At 40.5% G+C, this 17,505-nt stretch overlaps 1 protein-coding gene across 2 annotated transcripts in view; it reads left to right on the plus strand.

Annotated features, from left to right (window-relative positions):
* THSD7B (thrombospondin type 1 domain containing 7B) overlaps positions 1-17,505 on the plus strand; it is an 818,519-nt gene that overhangs the window by 573,307 nt on the left and 227,707 nt on the right. For both annotated transcript variants that reach the window (XM_087858825.1, XM_045782780.2), the window contains exons 13-14: positions 11,154-11,345; positions 17,226-17,489. In XM_087858825.1, coding sequence (XP_087714951.1) covers positions 11,154-11,345; positions 17,226-17,489 — 456 coding nt within the window. The remainder of the gene's footprint in view (positions 1-11,153; positions 11,346-17,225; positions 17,490-17,505) is intronic.

The raw sequence follows: 17,505 nt of genomic DNA on the forward strand, positions 1-17,505 counted from the left end.
TGGTTAGCTGTGAACACAGAGAGCTTTGGGCTTAACGGATGCCTTGGAATAAAGCAAATAGGCATTTTTTTCACTGTGCATTTTCTGATCTTGTATTGGAACCTAAATAAAGTGCTTCAGGGTTACCTTGGGACTAAGTATACATTATTAGCTTACTAAGTATTTCTTATTTATTTAAAAACGCTCTTTTTCTGAGAGGCAACAATAATTGGGGATTATATTTCCAACATGCAAAATGAGTTGTATCTTTCCATAAGCAAGCTTATAATTGGGCTCCTGCAGCCACGCAGCTTCGCATATGGTACTTATGAGTCAATTAAAGCACCCTAACAAGCAATTATGGGTTTATTGTTTAATTCAATTTCCACAACTCACGCTGTTCCACTCAAAAGTTGCATATATGTCAGTCAGCGTGTAATCATAAGCACATACTTTATTCAAACTCTAGTTTTGAAGGATAGGACCTCCAAATACTGTGCTCCCACATGCTGTGCTCTGCACAGGGAGAAAGAAAATACCAGGGAAAAAAGAATGCATGTGGGGGATGGCAAGAACTGCCTTCTACTTCCAAATTGACTCATTTGGAGAATAGCAAATGAAAATGTCTTCTCTCCTAAAATTGTCACAGAAATCCAATTGCTAACACATCCACCGAGTAAATTCAGAATATGTAGAGTGATTGGTTGATTTGACTCATGTGATTTAAGTCCAAAGGAGAAGGACCTGGGTTCGATCCCTGTGTGGAGAAGTTGGCTTGGTCATGCCAGGATGACCCCAATATCTGTACCTAGGAAATGCAAGTGCTAGATGGCCACCTTTCCTGTTCTTCCTTATACTACCAGGGCTCCTGGGCTTACCCCACCCCAGGGCTGGCCACACTGGGCACAGCATGCAAGTGATCATACTGATGTGCGTCCTCACCCTGGCCAGCACGTGGCTCTAGAGCATGGAGTGGAATGTGGGAGTGGCTCAGGGCTCTCGGTTACTCATGGCGGATAGTTCAGAGCATGTCCCCATAGTAGAGACAACAAGACATGCTTGCTGTGAAACAGAGCATAGAGTTGACCTTCTTTTGGGAGATATAGAACTTTTAGTTATTTCTAGCTGTTCTCACTCTCTTCTCAATTTCAGTATTTCTCTGAAGAGATTCTTCCTTCATGCATTCATGAAACCAGCAATTGAAGCATGAAAGTTGGGTGGGGGGGTGGGTGGAATGTGGCTTTGCATTTTGCCTGGCTCAGACTGACCTAAATAGAATAATGCACTTTTATTTAATGTAGATGTATGTTCTTTTTTTTTTTTTTTTAGTAGGTTCCATCCCCAACATGGGGCTTGAACTCACAACCCTGAGATCAAGAGTCACATGCTTTACCATCTGAGCCAGCCAGGTGCCCCAGATGTACATTCTTAATTATGCTTGATTTTGAATAAGAAATAAGTCCACTTGTCTGTTTTTCTGAAGAATATCCCCACAGAGTATGGGGAGAGTAGTTCTAAAGGTAGTCTGGATGACTGAAGAAAGCCAGGCACGTGACTGAAAAACCAAAGAATCAAAACAAAACAAAACAAAAAACAAACCAGTGTGAGAGCAGGCAATGGGGAAGTCATGGTGCATCTGATTGTGTCAAATCTGCGTTTCTTCTTTTATTGGGAGCAGATGAAGTAGGCCTGGTTCTTATTCTAGTGAATGAGGCAATACCTCAGAACAAGGAAGAAACACCTCTCCCCTGTGTTGGAGGCTACATAACAGCCCCCCCAAAGTGGCAAATTCTAATCTCTGGAAGCTGTGAATGTCTTACCTTACGAAGCAAAAGGGACTTTGCAGATGTAATTAAGTTAAGGATCCTGAGGTGGGGGAATTAGCCCAGTTTATCCAGGTGGCTCCAATGTAATCACAGCAGCCTTTATAAGGGAGGCAGGAGCCAGAGGGCTGGAGGGGAGGAGCTACATTTCTGTGTCAGGGTGGGCTTTGAAGCTGGAGCCAGGATGTTCGTGAAGGATGTAGGTCGTCTCTAGCAGCTCGAAAGGGTGAGCTAGATACTTGATTCTCCCTCACCTCCAGAAAGGAACCAACCCTGCTGCCATCTTGATTTTCGCCTTGTGAAACTGGCGTTAGACTTCTGAATCCCGGAATTTGTAAGAAAACAGATGTTTGTTTTTTCAGTGGCTTAATTTGTGGTAGTTTGTTACAGTGGCAATGGGAAAACAATAACTCCTTGGAATAAATTAGCACTGGAAAAAAAAAATCATGGGGCTTTTTCTGAAACTAAAGAAAAAGTGTTGGGCTTTCCAACAGAGCCCTTCTGTGCCTCTGCCTCCTGCTCCTTGGTGACCTTCAAAGAATCCTTCCCTGTATTTAGTGGCACCTGAAGGTGTGTCGGTCACTGTTGGGAGACCTACCCATACACAAGCCCGACCCAGGTGCAGCAGTCCTGGGCCTCCATGCCTAGCGGTGAAATACGTGTATGGCAGGCCTCACATATTTTAGATGCTTCTTAATTTATACACTTACTCTAATTAGATTTCTCTTTGCGCCTATCTCCCACTATGACTTTAGGGAAAAGGACAGGGTAAAGGCCACCTCAGAATGGAGATGGATACGTTGCAGGAGAAGCGTCTGTCGGACAAGAGGAATGGAAAGCTCTTCTCTTGCTGCCAGGATGGGCGCTGGGAAGGAAATGCGAAGAGCCTGAGGGAGGGGGGGAAGGAGCCACAGGAATGTGCATCATGGTTTCTCTGAGTAGGGCTGGTGTTGTAAGGTTGGAGGGTTTGGCTAAGGAAAAGGAAGAAAGCGGAAGGGTTTGTGTTCCATGCTGTGTTTGGAACACTGAGAAGAGGTGGTCTACAGGGGCCCCATTCCTGAAGGAGGGCCTCACTGACTCCCCGGAGTTTCTGCTGCTACAGAGAGTCCCCAGAAGTTCCTGCATGCCCTGAGGAGGGTGAGGTGGCTGTTGGTGCTGTCCGCAGGCAGACCAGGAGAATGAGCCCTGGATCTCCCAGAGAGCTGCTCCCACCGCCCTAGGAGGCCCCAAGGCCAGTTAGGCTTCATCTGCTAGAGGAAGATGGTCCCTGACTGGGCTGAGGGGGAATCACCATGAGGTTTTCGGCCTGAGAGGAGACGCTAGCAGTGAATGTCACCGGGGTCAGCAGTCACCAAGTGGACAGGGGCCTCTTAACTGCAGGCACTGGAGGAGGACCAGAGACTGCTTCTGTAGGACCTTCTTGCAGATCCAAGACCCTTGCTGGCTGCTACACCTAGATGCCTCGTAGCTGAAAGAGGAGGACTGAAGAGAATTTACCCCCCAAAATTATTTTAAATAGGAAGGGAACAAATTAAAATAGCCCAAACTGAGATAGCTTTAATTGGCATTTGTACTTTTCCTGATTATCTACCAAGAAGGGAGTTCTTAGGAAGATCACATCAGTCTGTAACGAATTAATTGGAAGGGAATGCAGTTCTGCCCTTAGACTCAGCAACAAGTGTTTTCACCTAGCTCCTATGCCTTCAAGGGCCCTTCTCTGGCCTTTCTAACTTCCCTCTCTCACACAGATAAGGAGTCCCACCAGAGTCCAGCTTCCCTACCCAACCCCTATCCAAACTCTGCCTAGTCCTTGGGACCCTAGAACTCTCTGCCTATATGGCTGTAAGCCAGCTTCAAGGGTGAAAGAGGCCTCTTCTGAGTCTGACCTGGGGAAAGCTTACTCTGTGTAAACTCTCGGCCTGTGGGTGGGTGACAGGCAGCTGACTTGTGAATTGAGCTTCGCAGGATTGACAGCAGTACCCATTCGCAAGTGCAAGAAGGTCCCGCCTGGGGTAGAATTCAGCTGGGAGAGAGAAGGAAAGAAAGAGGGTCAGGGTATGGGGTTGGGATGCAGGCCCATTGCAGATGAGAACTCCCTCCCAGAGTTTTTATTAGAACCTAGCTTTCCAAGACGTTAGGAGAGCAAATACGTAATGTAGGGGAATGGATCCATTACACATCTGTTAATTTCAATTTTTAACTTTTAACTCTTAAGACTTGAGGTTTATGACCTCTTCTTACATTCTCACACTGGACCCCATACATGTCTGGGGCAGCCTGGCATTATGTCATTAAGTTAGTAACTTCCCAGATACAGACCATGTATTTCTATGCATTGTGGATCTTATCAAAGGGGAAGTAGAGTCCTAAGAGTGTGCATAGCAAGGACTGGAAGCCAGCCCACCATATTGCTGGTTTGCTGCACAGGCCTGTGGTATGTCAGGCCCCGGGCCTGGCTCACGTTGTTTTATAGGATACATCTGACTCCACTTCCATGCGTGTGTCCTTCCAGAAAGCTGCTCTGACTGCCCAGTGCCAGAGGCTCCCATGCTGTGCTCTTGCAGGACCCTGAGTACGGTGACCTTTCTTCCATCTGTGTTTCCCCGGCTACCAGTGCAGGACCTGAGAGAGAGAATATGTTGTCTGACTCTTGGTTGAGCTGAGCAGCTATTGCCCGTCCTTTGTTTCTTGACATGCATGTAAATGGAGCTTTGTGCTCGAAGCAGTGCCAGCAAGCTCATAGAGCCCTCCCGGTTTTTTAGCATGTCCCCTCCGTTTCCTGGAAATCATGACCTCTTGAAAGAAGTTTTTCCTAACCTTTCTTGTCAGCTATGACAATTGAACTCTAGTCTACGGCAACTTAGGGAAAATAATGTGGTTGTCCTTGGTGAAGGTGAGGAGTGTAGACAGATGGGAGGTAGCAGCTTCCATCACTTACTTACTCTTCCCAGGCCGAACATCATCCTTTCTTATCAGGACAGTGACCCGTGCCCTCTTCATACCATAAGGGGGTGGGGGGAGGACCAACTTATTACGGCGTGTCTGACGGTGGGGGGGGAAGACTAGCTGTTTAGTAACAGTTAAAAATCTGATTTTAGTCATCATGAAAGCCTGAGAAGGCTGCCTAAGCCTCCCACAGTAACAGCAGGTAGTTCTTTTTTAAAAATTAACTCAGGCACACTGAGAATTCATATGGGTCCTTGCTTTGTCTTTTTTGCTAGATTATCAGATAATTTTACATTTTGTGTCAGGGCATTCCTTTTCACGCTGCTAAAATTGAAAAGAGTCAGGTAACAGGGGAAAGCAATTAGTAACTCTTCTCTGCTTTTTGTGATTTTTCCCCCCCTCCTCTGAGGCTCAGCTTACGTCGTAATTACGAGAAAGGCGAAGAAGCTGAACTCGACTCTATGTGTTGTATACATTGTTAGACACTGTAAATGGGAAGATACAACCTCAAGCTTCACAAAGGTTCTGGGGGATTCCAGGTTACCCTACCATACCCATTTGCTAGGTGACTTGTCTGAGTGCTCTCACCTGAGTGACTCAGCTCAAACACGTGTTTCTCCATTGGTGCTTAAGAATACTCAGCTGTCCCAGGCAGCTAGCCCGAGAACTTTCTGTCCAAAGCCTAAGGTAGCTAAATTTCAAACAATGCCCAGTAATGAGATTGTTCTGCAGCTATTGGAATGATTTGACCTGGCAGTGCAGTTTTAATATTCCAAGTTTAATAAATGATTATAATTTAGCATTGCATTGCTATTCCTTAAACAATCTAGTCCAGGTAGAAATATATGCCAGGAAGGGTCAGTAGTAAATGCCTCTCCCTTTCCTCAAGATTTTGCCCCCTAGTATATAGGACAGTACTTCAACTACTTAAAAGCACCAAAAAAATTTTTTTCTCTAGATCATGGCCTGCAAGTGATCTATGATCCAAAGGACCCAGGACTCAGAATGAAACTAAATAGCAAATGTCTGACAGATAAATTCTTTGTAATAGCTTTTTTCTGCCTGCCCATTGCACATCCTTTCCGTGTAAGAGTGAAGTACCTACTTTCCCTTTCTATACCAAATTCCCTCACTGGTTGTCTCCATTAGGGAGACTACAATATTGAATGGTCTACCTCTCTGTCACTGCCACTACTGTAGCCTCCCAGAAGCCAGATTATTTATATGTACATGCATATGTATATATACACACAGTGCTTTTATAATTGTTCATAGTTGCTTGTATATTATGCCTGGATGGATGGATGAATGAATGGATCAGGTTCAATAAGATCAATAGGGAGGGGCACCTGGGTGGCTCAGTCATTAAGCGTCTGCCTTTGGCTCAGGTCATGATCCCAAGGTCCTGGGATCGAGCCCTGCATCGGGCTCCCTGCTCTGTTGGGATCCTGCTTCTTACTCTCCCACTCCCCCTGCTTGTGTTCCCTTTCTTGCTGGCTCGCTCTCTCTGTCAAGTAAGTAAATAAAATCTAAAAAAAAAAAAAAAAAAGTAGGGAGGAAGCTGTAGGTAATAAAAGTCCAGGTGTATAAGCAAAGTCTAACGTTTAGACCACCAAGGAAGTAGAGAAAATGACTTCAAGACGTGTTTCTGATTTTAGGGCAGAAGTTTTATTTCTTTGCCTTATTTCATTCCTCTCCTGATTGGTAATGAAGCACAAATGGTTCTAATGGTCAGAAAAGTTTGATAAATCCCTCTAAACCTTAGATGCTAAGATGCTTTTGAATTCAGCTTTAGCATAGAGAGGCATGGTACATGTTTGGGCTGGATACGACCACCTCAATGAGTGAGGTATGAAGCTGCAAATATGGCCACCGCTCTTCTGTGCAAATGTTCACTGTCCTCTCATGAAACTCTTAAGATTTGTTAAGGATTTTGATCTTGGTTTTTCTCTCATGGTTCATTCCCCCTTCATCTTGGTTTTTCTGGAAAGAGTTCCCAACAGGCCTTGGATTTCAGTTTCTGACTTTCTCAGAACTTGAGTTGTGATCTCATATAGTAGCTTATAAGCCTCATTTTTATAACAATTAGCAGAATGCACAGAGCATCACTTGGAAATAGAGTAAACTGTATCTTGGGAGAGCCATGCAGTCTTTGAAATAGGCAACTGACTTCAATATTGTAATGGAAGGGAGGCTCCAGTTCTACTTCTTAGGGACCAAGACTATTGATAGTGGCATTTGGAAAATTCTTCCTGAACCAAGTCAAGTGATGATGGATTCTTCTTTCCTGATGCTTGTAATATTTTGATATCTAGTAGACTTTATCATAAAAATAGGTCACTCTCCACGGGGTGCCTTGGTGACTCAGTTGGTTAAGAGTCCAATTCTTGGTTTCAGCTCAGGTCATGATCTCAGGGTGCTGAGATGGAGCCCTCTTTGGGCTCCCTGCTCAGCAGAGTCTGCATGAGATTCTCTCCCTCTCCCCCCCCCCCCCATTCATACACTTGCTTGCACGCTTTCAACCAAAAAAATCAGCCCCTGGGCACCTATACTAAGTGCTTACTGCTGTGCTAAATACTTCATCTGCATCAATTTATCATATGGTGTAAGTATTATTCTCATTGTATGGATGAGTTAATGGACTCTTTTTACATAACTTGCCCAAGGTAACAGTAAAAAAAAAGGGGGGGGGGGGCGTGTGAAGAGTCAGTCTTAGTTCTGTTTGACACCAGGGCTTATAATTGTATCAGTATACTTTGCCACCTCTGTTTTCTCAAAATAAGTTCTGACTTGAGTCTACACACCTTTAGTTGTTAAGAACTATACTGTAGATTTAAAATATGTTTAAAAAATACCCTTTCCCCATGAGTTGCCTGATGAAAGGAGTCACTGAATTGTGCCACTAGCTACTAGTTATCCTCATTTACTCCAAATATCTTCTCATTTCCTGGTTTTCCAGTCCTGCAGACTTTGTGCTTGATATTTTTCTTTAGTAATTTCCTACCCACTAGTATAGTTCAATAACCAGTCTTCCCGTAAATGTTTACTAAAGGATTCATTTTATACTACAACATTCCCAAGAAATATTCATATTTTTTAAGATTTTGCTTATTGGAGAGGGAGAGAGTGTGCGTGTGTTCACGCTTGCGCGGTGGTGGGCGGGGAGGAGAGAGAGTCCAACGCAGACTTCAGGTCCAGTGGGAGCCCAGCAGGGCGTTCGATCTTATGACCCTGAGACCATGACCTGAGCCAAAACCAAGAGTTGTTCACTCAACCAACTGAGCCACCTAAGCACCCTTCGTTTATGTTTTTGTGTCTGGTCATTTTTTTCACACTTGAAAAGAAATTAGAATCTTGAACTTGGAGAAATCTGGGAGCCGTAATGCCTGACCTAAGCAGATGATTGTATGATCTGTAGTGTATCAGTTGCCACTCACCCTTGAGTTAATAGACCATCAGTAATAACACAGAGCAGCGGTCTTGAGATTAATGTGGGTGTCGTGAAATTTCATGCTACAACTGTCAATGTTTTCTTTGGCCCTTAGAGATCTCTAATGTCTCTGTTAGACTACTCTATTACGTCAGTTTGTATAGGAGTAATGTCTGACTTGTTTTACATAACCCTGTTAATGTAAGGAATATGTTTAGGACCTATTTGACCTATTCTTTGACTAATGGTTCTTTTTAAGTGTAGTGCCAGAATCCTGTGAGATTCAACCGTGGTTTTTCCTTTCCTACATGCCTCAGATTCTGAGGATGTCCGAGGAAGAAATGAGCCATGGAAGGTGACAGTGTGTGCATGTGTACCTGAGAGGAGAATGATCAGCCTGCTTGATTTAAGATAAAAACTTAAAATTAAATACAAAATTAAGTCAATAGCATTTATTGAACCTTCAGTGTATGAGAGCTACTGTCTTAAACTTTCTCACAACTCTTTGTTATAGGTTCTCTTATAATCATTTCAAAGATGAGTCTAAGCACAAAGATTAAATAACTCCGTTCATGTAACTCCCAGATGTTTGGAGTTGGAATTTTTATTCATACCATCTGATAAGAATGTCTCCGAATTATATCATATACTATAGCTATTCATTTTTGATGCTTTCTTTCGTTAATGCACAATAGCTCCATATAGGCATTCATAAATCCAGTGTTTGCTAATTTGGTTTGTAAGATTTCAAAGTATCATTGCGTATTTATCATAGTTGTCAAATTATAAACTAATGTGGAAAAATAATTTTAAAAACTTCATTGAAAAAAATACCTTATTTTTGTATACATAGAGGTTTGGATTTCAAAGAGCAACGCTTTTTTAAAGTATTTAAAATTCCTCTTCATGTTAATCAGTGCATTGTCATCTTAAGGGGAAAAAATACCTTGGCAAGATACAAGTCCCCTAAATTGACTCCAGATTGGTTATCTAAACATGCAATTCAAATAACATTTGCTTGTAGCCTACTTGAGATAAAGTATGTTGGTGTTTTCATCATTAATGGCTGTAATATTCCCAACAAAACAAACATAGATGATGTTGGCTTTATGTGCAATGGATTTTGTTCCTAGGATGTAGATAAAAACAAAAGCAAAAAAATTACTCAAAACCAGTGTATAACTTCACCTGCCACAGAGGAGATGTACAAATTGGGAAGTATTGCATATGTATCCATTGCTAATTCCTTGGTCTTAAAACATGGGATGGATTTGGCTTTCAGTTATTAAAAAAAAAAAATCAGATTGAATTGTTCTCTGCGCTCAGAATAATGAAAGGAGTTGAGAATATAAGAATGGGCAATTAAATGGAGCCCCTGTGTACACTTACCCTAATTATAGAACTTTTCATACAAAGTGTTCTTAACAGTGTTGATCCTAAGCTGTGGTATGTTTATTCCTTGTAACTTGGAAGATATTAGAGTTGTCACAAAAATCATCTTAAACTATGATTTCTTTAGGATGAGCAATTCAGCAAATACCCATTAACTTCCACCATATCCACAGGCACTGTGCCAAATATGGGTTGTCGGAGGAAAGACTGCATCAGAACCACCTGGGACACTTAAAAATATATGCCTCGAATTCTCCCCCAGAGATGTTGATGCTGTAGGTCCGAAGTCATGCCATAGAATCTGTGCATTCTCCTAGATCTCCATGGTTAGGAATCAGTTTAGAAGAGTAGTTTTCACCTGGGGCAACATTTGGCAATGTCTGGAGTTTTTGGTTTTTACAACTGGGAGGGGGTGTGTGCTGCTGGCATCTAGCAGGTAGAGGCCAAGGATGCTGGTAAATATCTTCAGTGCACGGGAAACAAATGCCTACACAAAGTATCCAACCCAAAATGTCAGTAGTGCCAAGGTGGAGATGTACTAGTCTAAAGAATATAAAGACACCTCCCTACAAGGTCCATAATTAAGGTGAATAAAACATACACAAAAATTTCCTTTATAATTGAATAAAAAGTCACTAGCTTAAAGAATCAAATACAGAATTAAGCATAAGTTCTTTACCTCAGGATTTTGGTTATTTTACGGTATGACTAGAGACCTTCTAGTTGAAAAAGTTTGTGAGTGAAATTTGAAGAATTATCTGCAACTGATAGGATATCTGTAATGGGAGTGACCTGGATAGGTTATGCCTACTCCAAAAAAAATATTAAAAATTTTTCATTGATTCTGAAATGTTAATAAGGAAAAAAAAGTTTACTAATGGACAACAGAAATTTTTTTTTTTTAAATACTGGTTTGAAGTGAAAATAGGACCACTTCCAGAAATGCCATTCAAACAAGTTAAGTCAATTAAAATGTAGGAAGAATTTGGGGCACCTGGGTGGTACAGTGGTTAAGCGTCTGCCTTCGGCTCAGGGTGTGATCCCGGCGTTATGGGATCGAGCCCCACATCAGGCTCCTCTGCTGGGAGCCTGCTTCTTCCTCTCCCACTCCCCCTGCTTGTGTTCCCTCTCTCACTGGCTGTCTCTATGTCTGTCAAATAAGTAAATAAAATCTTTAAAAAAAGTAGGAAGAATTCACATGATATTCATGGTTTTGTCCCCTTTTTGTCCTCCTGTTTTACTCTTACACATTCTTTCCTAGTTTTAGATCATCCTCAGAGATCAGAGTCTCAAAAGCTCATGTACAATAAATTACTGAAAGTTATTTTGGTTGTGCTGTCAATGCAACCAAATTGGATTAATAATGAAACCAATTAAATCTTCAGATACCTCCGCTGGCAATGATAAACGTTTAATTTCCAGAGAGAAATAAGGTTAGCTGTGTAGAACACCTTTTATAATCACAGTGATAACCAGATTTTCAAACACTGGGAGATTCTTCTATTTTGTTGAAGAACAAGCAACAGAATGATTTAATCAAAATAATAACAAAAGAATCCTTTTTTCTTTTTTTTTTTTTAAAGCCGTCTCCTGTATGTCTGATAACCAGTCAGCAGAAATGCTGGAATGCCTCAAGCAGACAAATGGCATGCCTCCCCTTGTACAAGAATGCACAGTCCCATGTCGAGATGACTGCACCTTCACGATTTGGTCCAAGTTTACACCCTGCCCCACAAACTGTGAAGCAACCCGAAGTCGACGGCGACAGCTCACAGGTACGGTGTGCTTTCCATTTCTTAGCTTCAGACAAGGGATGTACTCCTAAACCTGCCAAAGAGAATGGAAGCTCCAGAAGGACTAGAAATTGTATCGGGCCTCTCCTTTTCCCAGCCCTTCCCTAACATTATGTATCTTCTGCACCTGTGCCTGGCACATAGTATGTACTGAACTAATACTTGTGAAGTGAATTATGTGAACCATTCTATAGCTGTGAAGTTCCTCTCTATGGCTTTCTAATCTTTACAGTGGTAAATGGCAACATAGCCACCCACTACGTCGGAGTAGCTAATGGCAAAGTTTCTGGTATTTGGTCATGCCAGGAGCTCAACAGGGTTGAAAGCAGTGACTGATTTGTAAAACACAACAAAGGCAAATGTAATCTATATCATTCTTTTTTGCCATTATTTTACAAGCAACTTGACATTTTAAAATTTTAGTAGCGTAAGATAAAAGTCAGATTACATATATCGGTTCTGCTTTTGTGGCGTGTTGTTTTGGTTCTATTTACATCCGTGCAATTGAATGGAAATTAAAGCAATTAATAGTTTAATCAAGGCGCTGGAGCAATTTTTACCTGTAATATACAAATAATTGATGCAGTCTAATGTATTGTACTACTTGTCTAGATAAATACCCCACAATTTCTTTTAGTTGTATTTGAATATGCAGAAAACTTAATTTAGGTACTAAAGACCCAAAGGAAAAATGCTAAAATAATCACTGGGATAATAGAATTGTTGACATTGAAGAATTAAGCACAGAAGACCATTTGTTCTTATAAGCAGTTCGAGTGCTAATTCTCTTGGTTTCAAATTCCCTTTGTTTGAATGTATGGCTTACAAGATTATGTTTTAAATTTAACTCATGCTAATGGATTTACTTAATCGATGAGAGCCTAACAGGGTTTCTGCACACAAATCAGAAGCCCATTCATGAGGGTAGGTCAAATATAGAATCAAATGGAAACAACAAAATATATTGTACTTTGTGCTCTCTTCTACAAAAATCTGTGCAAATATAACGTTGTGCAACATTGCTTGTGTTTCTAAGGTGAAACAAGTTCTTAGAGGGAATATAATGGGGTAGAATGTGTTTGGAGTAATTTCAAGTTCAGGGGTAACAGTAAAACTTGGTGTGCGCATTTGTACCTACAGCTTCAGAAGCCATCATTCTGGCAATTCTCTTTATCTTTGATATGAGAATTTCCTTTAGAGGGAAAGGAAGGTTTTAATTAGTGGCCAGTTTTCTTTTCTTGAGAGTTTACTAATGGTATTTTAGACCTGCAAATTGAGAATGGGATTACTGGAAAAACCCAGGGTATTTATTGAATTAGTACAGCTTGAAAACTAATGCATTTGGCTTACTTAAAATACACTTTTTATGTAAATATTGGAAGAACCATTGTACATTTTTCTGCAGACTCTATCCCAAGAATTACTCCTCTTAAAAAAAAAAACACTACTTAGAATTTTTCTAAATTATTGGTTATGATTTTTGCTGGACGATTGATCTTTGTTTCTTCACGTCTTGGAAACACCTTAATTAGGTTGGTCAACTTTATGAAACACAAGAGTTGTAGGAAGAAAAATCAACAATTCTGTATTGTGTGTGCAGTGAGAAGTAGTGAATTGTAATTTTTTCACTTAAGACTTATTTTTACTGTTGTGGCACTCTGCTTGTATTTTGGCGTCTCACGTGTAATTTGGTGGTAAACTTAAGTCCTCTCTAACCTGAAGGGTTCTAAAAGGCATGGACTTAGCCTGTAAGACAGTGTGATTCTCTTTAACAAAGACACATAACGAAGCACAGACAAAAATACAAGCCACTCTATGGAGTAAGGGACCATCTAGTGAGTTCTTTTTTCCATTTTTAACAAGAGACTTGAATTCAATATCTGGATATCCTGGGTGTTGTACCCAAACTAGATCATCATATAATTACCATCACGAATGGTAATTATAGTGACAGTTTATACACTGCTGAAAATAATCTATTAAGCAGATTTTAGGTTAATATACAAAATAACTGAATAAATAAAACAATTTAATACATACTTGTAGTTTTACTGTTCTTGTGGGAACAGTCAAAAATTTCCCTCTGACTTAAGGGGGGGAAAGGTCTTTACAGTTGTATTAGGGATTGTTTGTTTTAGCTTGTTTTTTAGTAGTAAACTCCTGAATCCAAAGGTTAATGCTGATTTTTTCTTTTACTATAATGTAATCAAAGTAAAGGACCACTAATAATTTGTTTCTCATTTTGAGAACCATTTCTGTATTAACTTAAATCCTTCTTCAGTGATGTCATGTAATTAAGATTATCCCAAATACAGAGACCACATAGAGAATACTTGTTCTGCCAGCAACTGTTGGTTGCCTTGTAGATGAATATTTTTCTTCCTACTGTCTCTTGCTCTCTCTCACTTAGTCCTTTTGTCTTCTCTTTCTCCCCCACTCCTTTTTTAAACCTCCTTTTCTTAATGAACATTTTTCTTGACCACTTATGTGTGCTAGGGCTTAGAAATACTAGTCAGGAATAGACATCCTAATTTAAGAGCTTACAGTGTAATAGAAGATGGAGATTTTATTACAATGAAAACACAGTATAGAACTTAAGACAATAGCTGTTATATTAGTGCTACATTAATTTATTGCTGCTTTAACAAATTACCACAAAACTTAGTGCCTTTAAAAACAACACAAATTGATTATCTCACAGTTACGTAGGTCTAAAGCAAACTTCAGTTTCACAAGGCTGAAAACAAGATGTTGGTGGAACTGCGTGCCTTTCTGGACGCTCTACGGGAAAATGTTTTTTTGTTTTGTTTGTTTTTGTTTTTCTTAGCTTCTAGAGGCTATCCACATTCCTTGGCTCATGACTCTTCTTCCATCTTGAAATTCAGTAACATTGAGTCTGACTATTCTTAGTCCTTAAGGTTTTCTAATTGTAAAACCATGTGATTAAGTTGGACCCACCCAGATAATCCAGAATAATCTTCTCTCAAGGCCCATAATCCTAGTCACATCTACAAAGTCCATTTTGCCATATAAGGTAGCATGATTATAGGTTCCAAGAACTGGGTTGTGAACATCCTTGGAAAGGCATAGTTTGTGACAGAATAAGGAAAGTACAGAAGACTACCTTTTCCGTACTCTGAGATGACAAGTCTCAAGGATGGCTTTCTGGCAGGGGTAAGGTATTAGTTTGGACCTGAAGGACGAGTAGGCATTAAGTAGACTATGCAAGGAGGTTGGAACTTAAGGTTTCTGGCGTAAGAACTGCAAAGACCAGAAACCAGTGAGGAATTTCCAGGAACTGAAATATGCTCAGTATGTCTAGCTTGTAACATGCCAGAGGCAGAATGGCACAACATAAGCAGGTGGCAGGTCCTAATGATCTCAGTACTGTGGAGCCTTGATGACCAAAGCAAGGGGTCTAGAATTCATTCCATGAACAAGTAAGTCACTGAAGAGTTTTAAGTAGATGAATGATGTGATCAGACTTCCATCTTTGTGAGCTGCTTCTAGCTGCAGTGTGGAGAGAAGATTGAAGGGAATCTGAAGGACAATGGCAATAAAATACTAGAAGAAGCCGTTGTGGGGATTTAAGCTGGAATTTTGGAGATGGGCTAAATATGTGTGGTATTGGTCAGAATGGAAACAAAGACGGATTTAAGAGCTGCTTAATCATTTGAAATGATAGATCTTTGTCATTAAACAGATGCAGGTAGTACAACAGGAGTCAAGTGTGACATTTTAGATTTTGACTTGGTCATGTTGCTGTAATTGGGGAAATGAAGATGGAGAAAGGTAGGCCCTGTGAAGGTGTGAAGAGGTTGAGTATGGATTTTGCCAGGTTGAGTTTGATTGGCCCTTTAGGTTCCAGTCTGTGGCTCAGAAGCTTGACCAAGAAATCTAGAATGGAGATAATAATTAGGAATTTAAGAGATATAGAGAGTTCTTTAAACTCCGAGTGAAGATAATGGATCAGAAAAGAAGAGGGCCTAGGGCAGTGCCCTGAGAAACCCCATCAGTTAAGAGATGTAGAGAGGGGAAACAATGCAATAAACCAAATTCGATATTCCCAGAGGAATGGCAGGGGTGAAGGACAAAAATGTAAGATACCCTGGAATTTGGGAAGGCTATTTCAACAATGATGGTGTGGTCAACATTTTGAACAATCATTGAAAGATTCAGTCTGAAGGATAAGGTATAAAGATATTCCATGGCTTCATTTGTTTGATTACTTTGTTAATAGTAAGAAGGAAAGAAGAGGTAGACTCCGACTCCAGGCTTAAACGAGTTGAGAAGAGAATAGAAATTGGAGACATGGAGACAGCAGTTTTTTTGGTTTTTGGTTGTTTTGTTTTGTTTTGTTTTACGGACACTTAAGAGGCACCAGAGATTTGGGTATGTTAAGTGCTGGCAGGAAGAAACCAGTTACCACGCATGGACCTTTCAACCAGTAAATTCTCACAGCCATGACAGAGTCTGTGTTTCTCAAACTTTTTTCTCGTTAAGTGCACTCGTTAATGGTAAAGGTGAATGAATACATCCTCCCAAAGAGATAGTGGCAAGGCTGAAGCTCCTGCAAGATCATTTCAGACCTGCAGGAGTCCTTATTTATTGTGGCCATAAGCAACATGTCAGACCATAGAGCCAATCATCCAGGCAGCAACTATAAAATTGTGCATAAACTATTTGAAAATGAGATAATATCCCATGCATCAGCTTGAATCAAGCATTTCTAAAACCCCTATAAACACTGGGAATAAAGCAGCCTACTTCATTTTTTTTTATAACCAGCCAATACTCTAGCTGACGACTTACTAATGAGGAAAAAAAAAATCTGATAGAAAATTTTTAGGAATCTAGTGGAAGTGTGTTGGCAGGAGAGTTGAATCAAGTTACATGCTGACTTGAAATCCCATTAAACATGATTATGAAGTACTCAGAGCAGTGGGAAATGATTCTGCATTCTCATTACTCAAAGACAGGATCACAGCTAAAAGGTCCATCAAAGTCAGCTGATTAAGGTGAAGCCCTATTCTAGAATACTTAAGTTAAAAAGGTCTCTTCAAAGTGGAAGCCACAGCTTTTTCTCAGATTAAATTACCCAACATTATTTGAGCGTTTATTTCCTTTTCTTATGTCAGCATTTGTGAGCTGCCTGATGGCAAGGACCAAAATAAGTTGTACTTTATCTGCCATACCCCGAGTGACGCCAAGCCTCACTTCAGGGCCATTGTATGGGAGGATATTATTTTGTTCTTTGAATAAATAAACTGTTTCCAAAAATGTACGTCAAAAAGACAATGTTAATATTTCCAGTGTTTTGTTGGTTTCCCTGGAAACCATTAATTTCAAGGAAAACTGAGACAAGGTAATCTGTTCTTACGAACAAGTTATAGGAAAAATCATAATAAAAACTTTCTAGTTGTTGAATCACTATAGCAAATATCTTTTAGTTTTTTTTTTTGCCACTATCAATATAAAATCAATTTTATTTTCAAATTACCTTTATTTTTTTTTAAAGATTTTATTTGACAGAGTATAAGACAGGGGAGCAGTGGGAGAGGGAGAAGCAGGCTCCCCGCTGAGCAAGGAGTACAACCTGGGGCTTGATCCCAGCCGAAGGCAGACACTTAACCAACTGAGCCACCCAGGCGCCCCTCAAATTAACTTTAATTTCACAGTTACTTTGAGAGTTGCTTCAGTTGTCCTAGGATTTGCTTTCATGGTGTTAAAAAAAAAAAAAATTGGAGAAGGGCAGGGGAAGGCTATATTTGACATTTAGTAAATAAATGCTAGTAAAGACAATAATGTGACTTAACCAAACAGATGTGAAATTAATATATCACTGTCTCTTTTTTGGAACAGGGAAAAGCAGGAAGAAAGAGAAATGCCAGGACTCTGACCTGTACCCTCTCATAGAAACAGAACTATGCCCTTGCGATGTGTTTGTATCTCAGCCTTATGGAAACTGGTCAGATTGCATTCTTCCAGAAGGCAGAAGAGCGTCTCAACGAGGATTTCGGGTACAAGGAGAAGGCAAAGAATGTGGAAAAGGCATGCGTTTTCGAGCAATAGCCTGCTCTGATAAAAATGGAAGACCTGTTGACCCCTCCCACTGCAGCAGCTCTGGTAAGGAGATGGCTGA

This window comes from Ursus americanus, chromosome 1 (assembly GCF_024610735.1).
Source record: "Ursus americanus isolate L20-20 chromosome 1, mUrsAme1.1.p, whole genome shotgun sequence".
In the NCBI taxonomy this organism is placed as follows: domain Eukaryota; kingdom Metazoa; phylum Chordata; class Mammalia; order Carnivora; family Ursidae; genus Ursus; species Ursus americanus.